This window comes from Bubalus bubalis, chromosome 21 (genome assembly GCF_019923935.1).
Source record: "Bubalus bubalis isolate 160015118507 breed Murrah chromosome 21, NDDB_SH_1, whole genome shotgun sequence".
NCBI lineage: Eukaryota > Metazoa > Chordata > Mammalia > Artiodactyla > Bovidae > Bubalus > Bubalus bubalis.
The window spans coordinates 47,036,404-47,050,043 of NC_059177.1; the positions used below are offsets into that span (position 1 = coordinate 47,036,404).

Consider the following 13,640-nt stretch of genomic DNA (forward strand, 5'->3'; position numbering starts at 1 on the left):
TCGAACCCACATCTCCTGCACTGGTGGGCAGATTCTTTATCACTGAGCCACCTGGGAAGCCCCTGAATCTAAAGATAGGTCTCTATTCATTAAATCTGCAATCTTTAGCCTGACAAGGCAATTTTTATAGAACAAGAGATCTCATAATTTTTCTCCTTATATTAAAATGACCCTTTTTTATTCGTCTGGGGAACTCAGATGGATCAGGCAGTTCCTAAGAACACAGGCAGAATAGTTACATATTAAAGGCAGAGGAGGGAAAAATGCAAGCTCCTTTCTAAAGTCCCTCCAAGTACCCCATGGCTGGAGCAGGCAATGTGGGCTGTGGTTGTATTTCAAGATTTAAATGCTTCACCGTGCCCACGATTTTGGCAGAGACTTGCAAGAGCAATTGGACAGACAAAAGTACATAAAACAAAGGCACCAATGACAAAAACTTAAATACGCAAAGGAGTTTTTAGGATAAAGGGGATGGGACTGCAGCTACATGTATCAAGGGAGAGGTACAGGGAGGAAGAGCAGGGAAGACTGAAAAAGAGAAAGACATAACAGGAAAGTAAAGCTGAGAGTGCTGGACCAAAGGGCTTCCAGCCACTGCACTCAGTTCAGTGCAGTCGCTCAGTCGTGTGCGACCCCATGAATTGCAGCTCGCCAGGCCTCCCTGTCCATCACAAACTCCCGGAGTTCACTCAGACTCACGTCCATCAAGTCAGTGATGCCATCCAGCCATCTCATCCTCTGTCGTCCCCGTCTCCTCCTGCCCCCAATCCCTCCCAGCATCAGAGTCTTTTCCAATGAGTCAGCTCTTCGCATGAGGTGGCCAAAGTACTGGAGTTTCAGCTTCAGCATCATTCCTTCCAAAGAACACCCAGGGCTGATCTCCTTCAGAATGGACTGGTTGGATCTCCTTGCAGTCCAAGGGACTCTCAAGAATCTTCTCCAACACCACAGTTCAAAAGCATCAATTCTTCGGCGCTCAGCTTTCTTCACAGTCCAACTCTCACATCCATACATGACCACTGGAAAAACCATAGCCTTGACTAGATGGATCTTTGTTGGCAAAGTAATGTGTACTATATGAGGCTTAAACCTGTGTCAGCCTCATAAATCTCTCTTCAGGGGAGCCTGCTGCACCGGCGTCTGCAGGGCGTGAGGCGAGCCTCTCCCACCCCTGCTTGTCTGGTGTCGAGGTGAGCTGTTGGCGGCCAGAGGGAGCAGGTCGCAGGAGCTGAGAGCAGGGAGGCTGTAGCTGCCCGACACTCACTGTCTGGGAAGGAGAGAGGAGAGGACAGAGAGAGGAGCAGCAGATTTCAGGAGAGGGAGGACAAGAGGGAGGGGAAAGCATTCCTTGAATGAGGTCCTGAGACCCCCAGGGGCCAGGAAGGCTGCCTTCTTGATGCTGAAACAAGAGGTTCATATGTCCACTTGTCACCCACAAGAAAGCTGCATTCAGTGGTCCTGGAGGTGCCCAAATCCCCTCCCCAGCAGGGAACTGCCCATGTTGGGCAGTCAGGGTTCTTGGCCTTCCCAAATAGAAATTGACTAGAGGCCAGACTGTAAACTCCCGCAAGGCTTTATTGGGGTTCCCGTGCAGGCTGCAGGAGTGAGTAGGGGCAAGCTCATTTCTTATACAGGGTGAGAGTAGGGATGTGTCCAGAGGTTCGAGCTGGAGGGGTGGCTTAGGTGGTTTTCCCCGCTTGCAATGCAAGAGACCTGGGTTTGATCCATGGGTTGCGAAGATCCTCCAGAGAAGGGAATGACTACCTACTCTGGTATTCTTGCCTGGAGAATCCCATGGACTGAGGAGCCTAGCGGGCTACATGCAGTCCATAGGGTCGCATAGAGTTGGACAGGACTGAAGCGACTTAGCGCTGGTGGTGGTGAGCGCAGGCGGCATGCTCAGGACCCTGCTTTTGCTCCCAAGACCCTTTCATGTTTTGGCTCCTGGCTCTTCAGGAATGGCAGGTGGATGTGGGTGTGGTTGGGTGTGTATCTTTTGGTCCAGAATTTTCCCCAGCTGTGCGTGCATGCCATTATTATTAGTCCCACATAGTGTCTTTGTGTTTTGTAGCTTGAGGAGAGGTGTGTCCAGGTACACGCTTTGCAGCATTGCAGCAAAGGGTCCCAGGTCCCATGCCTGTCTCATAATGTCCTGAAAGCATCAGTTGAGTCCAACTGTTCTATCATTAATAGAATCTGTTGCCTTATTGATTTTTGTGTTTAAAAGATCTGTCCATTAATGACAGTGGGGTGTTAAAGTCTCCTACTATTATTCTATTCTATCAATTTCTCCCTTTGTATCTGCTGGTATTTGTTTTATGTATTTGGTGCTCCTGTATTAGGTGCATATACGTTGAGGAGTGTGAAATCCTCTTTTTTTTTAATTTATTTATTTTAAATTGAAGTATAATTGCTTTACAATATTCTGTTGGTTTCTCCCACACATCAGCATGAATCAGTCATAAGTATATATATGTCCCCTCCGTCTTGAACCTCCCACCCCATCCAACCCCTCTAGGTTGTCATAGAGCCCCTGTTTGAGCTCTCTGAGTCACAGAGCAAATTCCCACCACTATCTATTTCACACACAGTAACGTATATGTTTCCATGCTAGTCTTTCCATCCGTCCTACCCTCTTGCTCCCACCCGCCCCGTCTCCCTGTCCACAAGCCTGTTCTGTGTCTGCATCTCCATTTGTTGGTGGTGTTCAGTCACTCAGCCGTGTCTGACTCTTTGTGACCCCATGGACTGCAGCACACCAGGCTTCCCTGTCCTTCACCATCTCCTGGAGCTTGCTCAGACTCCTGTCCATTGAGTTGGTGATGCCATCCAACCATCTCATCCTCCGTCGTCCCCTTTTCCTCCTGCCCTCAGTCTTTCCCAGCATCAGCGTCTTGTCCAGTGAGTCAGCTCTTCAAATCAGGTGGCCAAATTATTGGAGCTTCATATCAGTCCTTCCAATGAATATTCAGGGTTGATTTCTTTTAGGATTAACTGGTTTGATCTCCTTGCTGTTCAAGGGACTCTCAGGAGTCTTCTCTAGCACCATAGTCCAAAAGCATCAATTCTTCCATGCTCAGCCTTCTTTATGGCCCAACTCTCACATCCATACATGACTACTGGGAAAACCATAGCTTTGACTATAGAGAACTTCATTGGCAAAGTGATGTCTCTGCTTTTTAATACACTGTTTAGGTCTGTCATAGCTTTTCTTCCAAGGAGCAAGAGTCTTTTATTTTGTGACTCCAGTCACCATCTGCAGTGATTTGGAGCCCAAGAAAGTAAAATCTGTCACTCTTTTCACTTTTTCCCCATCTATTTGCCATGAAGTGATGGGACCAGATGCCATGATCTCTGTATTTTGAATATTGAGTTTTAAGCCAGTTTTTCCATTCTCCTCTTTAGTTTCTCTTTCCTTTCTGCCTTTAGGGTGGTATCATCTGCATGTCTGAGGTTATTGATATTTCTCCTGGTAATCTTGATTCCAGCTTGATTCATCTAGCCCTGCATTTTGCATGATGTACTCTGCATATAAGTTAAATAAGGAGGGTGACAATAAACAGCCTTGACGTACTCCTTTCCCAATTTGGAACCAGTCTGCTGTTCCATGTCTGGTTCCAGTTGCTGCTTCTTGACCTGCATACAGGTTTCTCAGGAGGCAGGTAAGCTGGTCTGGTATTCCCATCACTTTAAAAATGTTTAGCAGTTTGTTGTGATCCACACAGTGCAAGGCTTTAGCATACTCGGTGAAGCAGAAGTAGATGTTTTTTTCTGGAATTCTCTTGCTTTTTCTATGATCCAATAGATGTTGGAATTTGATCTCTGGTTCCTCTACCTTTTCTAAATCCAGCTTGTACAACTGAAAATTCTCAGTTCTCACTTACTGTTGAAGCCTAGTTTGAAGGATTTTGAACATTACCTTGCTAGCATGTGAAATGAGTGCAATTATACAGTAGTTTGAACATTCTCTGGGATTGGAATGAAAACTGACTGTTTCCATTTCTGTGGCCACTGCTGAGTTTTCCAAATTTGCTGGCATATTTAGTGCAGCACTTTAACAGCAGCATCTTTTAGGATTTGAAACAGCTCAGCTGGAATTCCAATACTTTCACTAGCTTTGTCCGTAGTAATGCTTCCTAAGTCCATTTGACGTCACACTCCCGGATGTCTGGCTCTAGGTGAGGGACCACACCACCTATGAAAGACCTACTATGTAGTGTCCTTTTTATCTTTCTTTATGGCCTTTGTTTTAAAGTTTATTTTGTCTGATATGAGTTTTGCAACTCCTGCTTTCTAATCATTTCCATTTGCATGAAATATCTTTTTCTATCCCCTCATTTTCAATCTGTGTGCCTTCTGCCCTACGGTGGGTCTCTACAGGTAGCATATTGTAGGCTCTTTTTTTTTTAATCCAGTCTGCCACTCTGTCTTTTTGAATGGAGCATTCAGTCTGTTGACAGTTAAGGTAATTATTGGTATATATGTGTTTATTGCTATTTTAAGCTTTGTTTTCCAGTTGATTCTATGTTTCTTTTTTGTTCATTTTTCTTTTTGTGGTTTGATGATTTCCTTTTATGCTTATGTTCTCTTCTTTTTGGTTTTTGTGACTCTATTGTATTTTGATTTGTGATTACGTTTTTCAAGTATATTAGTCTTTTCCTATATCTGCTTATTGTAGACTGATAGTCATCTAAGCTCAGACACATTCTTTAAAAAAGAAAGAATCTGCATTTTCTTACTCTCCTCCTCCACATTTTATGATTTTGATGTCTTTTTTTACGTCTTCATGTTTATCCTTTTGCTGTTCTTTTATCATCACTTTCACAGTTTTCTTCTTTTTTTTTTTTTAATCTGTATACTGACTGATTTACTTTCCAATTGTGATTTCCAGTTTCTTCCTGCTTTTTTTCTACTCAGAGAAGACCTTTCAGTATTTCTTTTCAGATAGGTTTAGGATTACTGTATTCTTTTACTTTTTGCTTGTCTGAGAAATTGTTTATTTCTCCTCCTATTCTAAATGATAATCTTTCTTGGTGGACTATACTAGGTTGCAGATGTTTTCCTTTCAAGACTTTGAATATATTTTGCCACTCCCTCTGGCCTCCAATGTTTCTGTAGAGAAATCAGCTGATAACCTTATAGGGATTTCCTTGTAATTAACTCTTTGTTTTCCTGTTGCTGCCCTAGTAGAATCCTCTCTTTATCTTTGTGTGTGTGCACTCAGTCGCTCCATTGTGTCCAGCCCTCTGGATCCCATGGACTGTTTAGCCCATCAGGCTCCTCTCTCCATGGAATTTTCCAGGCAGGAATACTGGCATGGGTTGCCATTTCCTGCTCCAGGGTATCTGCCCCACCCATGGACTGAGTCCGCATCTCTTGCGTCTTCTGCATTGCACATGGTTCTTTGCCCTTTTTATTACCGCATGTCTTGGTGTAGGTCTGTTTGGGCTCATCTTGTTTGAGACACTTTGTGCTTCCTGTGTCTGAATATCTGTGTCCTTCTTTAGGTTTGGGAAATTTTCAGCCGTAATTTATTCACATACATTTTCAATCCCCCTTTCTCCTCCTTCTGGAATCCCTATTATGTGTAGATTGGCACACTTTATGTTATCATACATTGCTTTCTTTTCTTGTTCACTTGATTTTCATTTTTTTTTTCTGATTGGATAATTTCCATTATTCTATCTAACAGGTCACTATTCTTTGTTCTGCATTATTCATTCTGCTGTTCATTGCCTTTAGCTCAGCTTTCCTCTCAGCAAATGAAATTTCTCATTTTTCTTGGCTCCTCCTTACAGTTTCTAGTTCTTTTTTACAGTCATCTGCATTTCTTTCAATAGCTTTCCTTAATTCCTTCAGCATTTTCCTTACCTCCTCTTTGAACTCAGTGTTTGTCAGTGAAGAGGTCTGTTTCCTTGTTTATTCCTTCAGGGGGATTCTCTTGGTCCTTTAATGGGAGTGGTTCCTCTGTTTCTTCATTTTGCTTGTATTTCTCTTACTCGGTAGGTTTGGGAGAAACAGTCATCTGCTGTAGTCTTGGACGGCCTTTTATGTGCAGGAGTGCTCCTGGATAGCTTGTGTGGGTTTATATTTTTTTGGCACGAGGATTGTTTTTGGTTTGGATGCTTGCTGTCTCTTTCCTCACTGTGCGCTGACCATTAGCCCCGACAAGGGATGTGCAGCCGTGTGACCCGTGTGCACGCCCAGGGAGGCAGGGGCATCCAGTTGTGTGGCCCTCGGTGGCGGCAGCAGCTCGTGCCCACCCCTGGAGCCCGAGATGGCAGCGGTGGCCTGTCCCCACTCCTGCAGCTTCTGAAAGCGGCGCCCTGCTCCCTGAGAGTGGGGACGTGGAGAAAGAGACTCTTTGGCATTCCCGCCCCTCCCCTCGTGTTGTTGCTCTTCAGTCGCTCAGTTGTGTCCAACTCTGTGACTCCATGGACTGCAGCACCCCAGGTTTCCCTGTCCTTCACCATCCCCCAGAGCTTGTTCGAACTCTTGTCCATCACATCTATGATGCCATCCCATCATCTCATCTTCTGTTGTCGCCTTTTCCTCGTGCCTTCAATCTTTCCCAGCATCAGGGTCTTTTCTAATGAAAAGGCCACCTTCGCATCAGGTGGCCAGAGTATTGGAGCTTCAGCATCAGTCCTTCCAATGAATGTTCAGGATTGATTTCCTTTAGGATTGATTGGTTTTATCTCCTTGCAGTCCAAGGGACTCTTAAGAATCTTATCCAATACCACAATTCAAAAGCATCAATTCTTTGGTGTTCAGCCTTCTTTATGGTCCAACTCTTACAATCCCCTTGTGACTACTGGAAAAACCATAGCTTTGACTAGACGGACCTGTGTCGGTAAAGTAATGCCTCTGCTTTTTAATATGCTGTCTAGATTTGTCATTGCTTTTCTTCCAAGGGGCAAGCATCTTTTAATTTCATGCCTGCAGTCACTGTACGCAGTGATTTTGGAGCCCAATAATATAAAGTCTGTCACTGATTCAGGCTGGGGCGTGCTGGGTGGTGGCACCCACCGTCTTTTGCAGGTCTTTCTCTGCTCTGTCCCGCGCAAGCTGGTTACCACACTCTCCTCTGAGGCCCCGAGGCTCCCCGTCTGTCTAGGCAGATCACTCCACCAGTGAGGCAGAAACGTCCTGTTTCACAGCTGCCTACTGGGGGCCCAGGTTTTGTCCCCATTCCTTTCTTTTCCTGTTTTTCTCCTTTGATCCTACTCAGTTACATGATTTTCTTGCTTTCCCCCCTCCATCTTGATCTGATCCTGGATTGTATGTTTATTATTATTTTTTTAATGCTATGACACTAATGTATTTAATTCACTGATTTTCAACAGGGTGGTATAAAACATCCAAAAGATCATATCTGAGTTTCGTTCTTTTTTTTAACTTTTTATCTGGTATCGGGGTATAGCTGATTAATGATGTTGTGATAGTTTCAGGTGAGCAGTGAAGGGACTCAGCCTTACATATACACGTATCCATTCTCCCCCAGACTCCCCTCCCACTGGGTTATATGTGTTCTGATAAGAAGTTGCAGGCACTCTTAAATTTATTCCTCTGTACATATGTTTTTGCAGGGGCCTGGCTCCTTTGATGATCTGGGATTTCAGCAGTTTGACTGTGATATACCTTAGATTTGTTTCTCATTATATTAATCTTTCTTGGGATGGTCTAAGCATCTTGAATCTGTGATATTTTTGTCTGGTATTAATTTGGGGGCAGTCTGAGCAGTTATCTCTTCAGATATCTTTTTTCCACTATGCGCCCTCTGTCCTTCTCCCTGCCCGTCTCTCGCCTTCTGCCTCTGCTGCTCCGCCTCTCCACCCCTCTTCTTTTTCCCTTTATCCTCTCCTCCTCCTTGGACTCCAGTTGTGTATACTTCAGATAGTTTGGTCTCATCCCATAGCTCTCAGATGTTCTGCTCTCTCTTTCATTCTTTCTTCTCTTTGTATTTCCATTGGATGAGTTTTACTAACCTAATGTTCAGTTTCACTTGTTTCTCTGCCGTTTCCAGTCAAATTGTTTATCTCTGATAATTTTTTTATTATTTGTAGCAGTTGTGCCTTTTTTTATTGTCAACTTTTTGCTGAAATTGCCCATCTGTTCAACATGTCCACCTTTTCAACATGTCCACCTTTTCAACGAAATCTTTCAAAACTTTAAACTTTGTTACTTTGAAGTCTTTGATAGTTCTAACATCTGGTTGGGTCACTCCCGGGATCTGGTTCTGTTCACTACTTTTCTCTTTATAATGAGTATGCATGACCTTTCTTATGCATGTATGACCTTGGGTGTAACAGGGACTGGAGGGTGAACAGTGTCTGTACCTAGGAAAGGGCATGCCTTTTACTCTGTCAGGTCATTAGTGTGGAGTGTTGAAGTCAGCCCAGTTGGGAGTTGAGCAGTGGCCGCTTCTGCCTTGTGCTAGCATGAGGCCTGGAACGCTGGAAGGATCTCAGAATTCCTGCTTCAGATTTAGTTTTTAGGCAGCCCTGCTGGTCTCTCTCCTATGCTTGCAGGAATGGAGTGCGGGTGGGGGATTTCTCTTCTTTGCCTGTTTCCTGCAATAGGCTGCTGGTGACTTGGTGCAGGATTGTAGAAGGGGGGGGGGGGGGGGGAATCTATCAGGGTTTTCTTGAGGTTTTTCGGTTCTCTGATTGCAGCCTCAGTCTTGGGCAGACCTTGTATGCCTGAGGTTCTCAGAGATCCTGTGTCAGCGCAGGTCCTGATGGATATCGTGGCTCTTCTCCCCGTGTGCACTGAGCATGCTGGAATTGATATGAACACTGTTGGGAAAGGACCCTCCAGAAATTACTGACATTTGTTAAAACTCTGGCACTGGACAGAGTGATCTTTGAAGATTGTGGCTCTGACCCCATCCCCTGCTGCAAACCCTTCTCCTACACTCTGGTGCCCTCAGGTCAAAGGCTATAAGCTTTATAGTCTCTAGCCTCTCACCTTGACCTTACTTTGGTTATTTATATAAGTCTTGTCTGCCTCCCTGGTCCCAGACCATCAGTTTTGAGGGCAGATGTCTTGTTCTCTGGGTATTCCTAGAGAGGGCCACATGGTGCCTGGCAGGTGGTAGGGGCTCAGCAACTTTCTCTGTGTCTTGAATGAATGAGGAGTCAGGGCAAACATGGAAGGCCCTCAAGCCCCTGCTTTCCAGCAGGTAGAGTCCTGACCCGCTCCAGGTTCATGGACAGATGTCATAAGGAAGCCTTTCTGGAGACTACCACCCTACACCCCGCAGGTGGGGAGGAGCCTCCTGTGCCCCCAGCCCCTGGGCTTGTCACTTCAGGCATTGATCCTGCAGGACTGATATTCCTGCTTGTGTTCGCTCTTCCTGGTTCCCCAGGAACGTGCCACCCAGGCCTCCTGCACCCAGCGCCAGGCGGGCACCGATTCTGTACCACGCATGCTGAGTTAAACTTTGCAAACCCTCTTTTTCTACTTTTAGGGCAAGTGAATCATCACATTTCCCTTGGTGGAAGTAAGAGAACTTGAGCTTGGAAGCATGTGGTGCGTCCTGCGAGGCTGTCGGGGAGGATGCCTGGGCCCATGGGGAGCCCTGGGGGCGCAGGGCCCCCGGGGCCTCCGCGCTCTGGCCAGCAAGCGCCCCCGGAGCCGAGGTGACTACAGCCACGTGGTGGTGGGTGCGGGCTCCGCCGGCTGCGTGCTGGCGGGCCGGCTCACGGAGGACCCCGACCAGCATGTGCTGCTGCTGGAAGCCGGGCCCAAGGACGTGTACGCGGGGAGCAAGCGGCTCTGCTGGAAGATCCACATGCCCGCGGCCCTCGTGGCCAACCTGTGCGACGACACGTACAACTGGTGCTACCACACCGAGCCGCAGGCGGGCCTGGACGGCCGCATGCTGTACTGGCCGCGGGGCCGCGTCTGGGGCGGCTCGTCGTCGCTCAACGCCATGGTCTACGTGCGCGGGCACGCCGAGGACTACGAGCGCTGGCAGCGCCAGGGCGCCGCGGGCTGGGACTACGCGCACTGCCTGCCCTACTTCCGCAGGGCGCAGGCGCACGAGCTGGGCGCCGGCAGGTACCGCGGCGGCGAAGGGCCCCTGCGCGTGTCCCGGGGCAAGAGCGGCCACCCGCTGCACCACGCGTTCCTGGAGGCGGCACAGCAGGCCGGCTACCCCCTCACCGAGGACATGAATGGCTTCCAGCAAGAGGGCTTCGGCTGGATGGACATGACCATCCACGAAGGTAGGTGCGAGCCTCCTGATTACCTGTCTCCCAGGTTCCTCCTTTAAAAACGAAAAGCTGTTCTATCACAGCCACACCCCTCCAGCCCCCGCCCGCCCCCCGGTCAGGGTCAGTGTGGACAGACTGGGGCTGGTTTGAGGTGAGAGGATATGACAGACTGCACTGGCGGGAGCCCACAGGATACCACCCAAAGCCAGTGAGAAGTGACCCAGAGGTGGCGACACCTTGGGCATCCTCTGGTCGCATTTGATGTGGATAATGGAGAGCTCACTAGCCACATAGCCTCCGGTTTCAGAGCCTTACACATGGGCATACCGAGGCACAGAGCAGTGACCGGCCTTGCTGGCAGCAGGGCGGAGGCACAGCCAGGTTGGACCCAGGGCTGTCATCTGCCCTTCCTGGCCTCTGCCATCCTCTCAAGGATGAGGGATGTCTGCCCACCTGCACCCAGGGACCCCAGGTTGATGTGGATTTCAGTTGCACAGGGCATCTGGGTCTCAGTCTTCCTTTGAAGACAGAGCTTGCAGAGTCATGGGAAGGGCAAACTCCCTCTTACTCCTGTCCTTACCTACCTCCTCCTGTATGACAGGTACCCAGGGAGCAGGCGTGGGCTTGACTGATCTCCTTGCTGTGTCCTGCAGGCAAGCGCTGGAGCACGGCCTGTGCATACCTACACCCAGCACTGAGCCGCCCCAACCTCACAGCCGAGACCCAGACGTTTGTGAGCAGGGTTCTGTTTGAAGGCACCCGTGCAGTGGGTGTGGAGTACCTCAAGAACGGCGAGAGCCACAGGGTGAGAGAACTACCACCAGGCCTGAGCAGCTCACTCGGCCGGGAGGGAATGGGCAGTGACCCCGAGGTCACAGTCAGTGTGGGTGGGCAGGAGTCATGTTCTTGTCTCCGTCAACATGGTGATGAGGAGCGAGCGGCTGGTAGCAACAGCCTGAAAGACTGTCCCCAGGCCTGGCAGGACGCAGTGGCCTGGCAGAAGGGAGGGAGCCCCAGTCTGGCCACCGGCCGGTGATGTTCTGGCATGAGCACCCTCCTGAACCTCAGTATGCTACTGCCTTCCACACTTGTCCAGAAATTGATAGGCTTATGTTAGAGGCTTTAAAAACCATATTGGGCTTCCCTGGTGGCTCAGATGGTAAAGAACCTGCCTGCAATGCAGGAGACCTGGGTTCGATCCCTGGGTCAGGAAGATCCCCTAGAGTAGGAAAAGGCAACCCACTCCAGTATTCTTGGTCTGGAAATCCCATGGACAGAAGGGCCTGGTGGGCTACAGTCCATGGGGTCACAAAGAGTCGGACATGACTGAGCAACTTTCAGCTCAGGTGAAAACCGTTATCTGTGATCACACTCCATATCTCTGCACTGTGCTGTTTTCCACTTAGCAGTGTGTAAGGATTGTCCTGCATCCCATGTGAAGATCTGGCTCACCACAGGCTTTATTTTAAACTGCTCATTTGGATGCTTGCTTCCTTTATCTCATTTAAGCACTACAGCCCTGATTTCAGGATCATTACTTTCTGGCTGTGGCAGAAAATATCGGAATATTTATGCTCACACCCACCCTGCACCCGGTACCTGTACCTACCCTTCCCCTAGTGGCGCCCTGAGCATCCGCTTCTGCCCCCTGCGCCTTGAGCAGGCTCCCTAAGTGGTCACACCAAGGCCATGTTCTCGGATGCTGACGGGCTCTCCTGGAAGGGAAGCATGACCTGCGTGGCCCCCTGCCTCTTCCAGGCTTATGCCAGCAAGGAGGTGATTCTGAGTGGAGGTGCCATCAACTCTCCGCAGCTGCTCATGCTGTCAGGCGTGGGCAATGCAGACGACCTCAGGAAACTGGGCATCCCGGTGGTGTGCCACCTTCCTGGTGAGCCCCCTTCCCCACTGCGCCCCAGAGGTGTCTCTGCTAAATAAAACTGCTTAATATATTTTCTTAGCACAGAGTGGGGAGGGGACAGGGGTCAGGGCTCCTCAGAGCTGTCACTTTCTTCCCAAGGGCCTGAAGCCCCCCATTCTCACTGGAACATCCCCACAGGGAAACCTCAAGTCTCCGTGTTGTCTTCCTCCCGTCCCCGGCCGTCCCGCCCCTCTCAGCAGCGAGGCCCCTCTAGCAGGGAGCATCTGCCAGAAAAGCCCACGGGGCCAGGCTCAGGAGGGCCAGCAGGGCGGCCCTTTGGGGAGAGGGTCCAGGCCTTTGTGTTTTCCATCCTCAAGACTCACCAGCCATCCTGACATGCTTCTCGTGTTAAGATAGTTCTCCCAGGCCTAATATTTCTTCCATTTCTGATGCTTTTGGGGCCTGGCCCAGTCCCTCTTGCCCTCTCTTACAAGCTCCCAGAGGGCTGGAGGCTTTATTGTAAGAGGCCTGTGAAAGTGCTGGTCCATGGCAGTGAACTGCCCAGTGTCCCCTTGAGCTTGGATGGGCCCAGCATGACGCCTCCCTCCTTCCCCAGCCAGGGGCAGCTCACTGAGCAGTGCTGGCTCCAGGCCTGGGGGGAGGACTGCTTAGCAGGAAGGCACCTGTGTGGTTACGGGTGGTGCCCGGGGAGTGAGGGGCAGGGGCAGCCAGCTCTGGCAGCATTCCAGAGGGCCAAATGTGGCTGGGAGTGCGAGAATGGGGTTACTGGGAGTGAGCAGGAGCTGGCCTGGCAGATAAGTGGATGAAGGAACAGAATTTTCAAAACCAGGGGGATGTTGAGAGGCCAGCCAAGCAAGCCCCTTTGGGAGACGTTTTCCTAACCATTCCCTCTGGTTTCAGGAGTTGGCCAGAACCTCCAAGACCACCTAGAGATATATATCCAGCAGGCATGCACCCGCCCCATCACCCTCCACTCCGCACAGAAGCCCCTGAGGAAGGCCTGGATTGGCCTGGAGTGGCTCTGGAAGTTCACAGGTGGGTGTGCTCATCCATGACTTTGGGAGAGATGGCCTGTGGACGGCACAGCCTCCCTCTTGAGGTGCCTGGCACAGCCTGTGGCTCCAGGTTTCTGGTTCAAAGCAGAACTGTGCCGTTCATGTCAGCTCTGAGCCTGTTTTCCCATCTGCAAAACGGGGATACACAGTTCCTGCATGGAAGGCTGGTGTGAGGACCAGACACCACACACAGGACTTGCCCGAGGTGAGTCTCTGCAAGGGCTGGCGCTGCTCCTCCTGACGAATGGACGGGGATGGATTTATCCTGGACCCGGTCAGGGCCCAGGGGCCCGGAGAAAGGGCAGTTGATGCTGGGCCACAGAATCAGCTTCCATCTCTCGGCATTTTCCATTTGGTTTCTAGCTGAAATCTTACTCATTCACTCAGCACGCAGTCCTCACACCCCTCTGTTCTGAGCTACATGGTGAGAAGTGCTAATAAGGGAGGTGTTCTTAGGGAGGTTACGCTCTAGTGGAGACAATGGAC

The 13,640-nt window shown here is 49.5% G+C and overlaps 1 protein-coding gene across 7 annotated transcripts in view; it reads left to right on the top strand.

Annotated features, from left to right (window-relative positions):
- CHDH (choline dehydrogenase) overlaps positions 1 to 13,640 on the top strand; it is a 91,102-nt gene that overhangs the window by 56,971 nt on the left and 20,491 nt on the right. For 6 of the 7 annotated variants that reach the window (XM_044933779.2, XM_044933776.2, XM_044933780.2 and 3 more), the window contains 4 exons: positions 9,473 to 10,232; positions 10,874 to 11,025; positions 11,979 to 12,108; positions 13,000 to 13,134. In XM_044933779.2, the coding sequence (XP_044789714.2) occupies positions 9,530 to 10,232; positions 10,874 to 11,025; positions 11,979 to 12,108; positions 13,000 to 13,134 (1,120 nt within the window). In that variant the 5' untranslated portion in view covers positions 9,473 to 9,529. Of the gene's footprint in view, positions 1 to 7,589; positions 7,647 to 9,472; positions 10,233 to 10,873; positions 11,026 to 11,978; positions 12,109 to 12,999; positions 13,135 to 13,640 lie in introns of all 7 variants that reach the window. The other variant, XM_044933777.2, reaches the window with a different exon arrangement.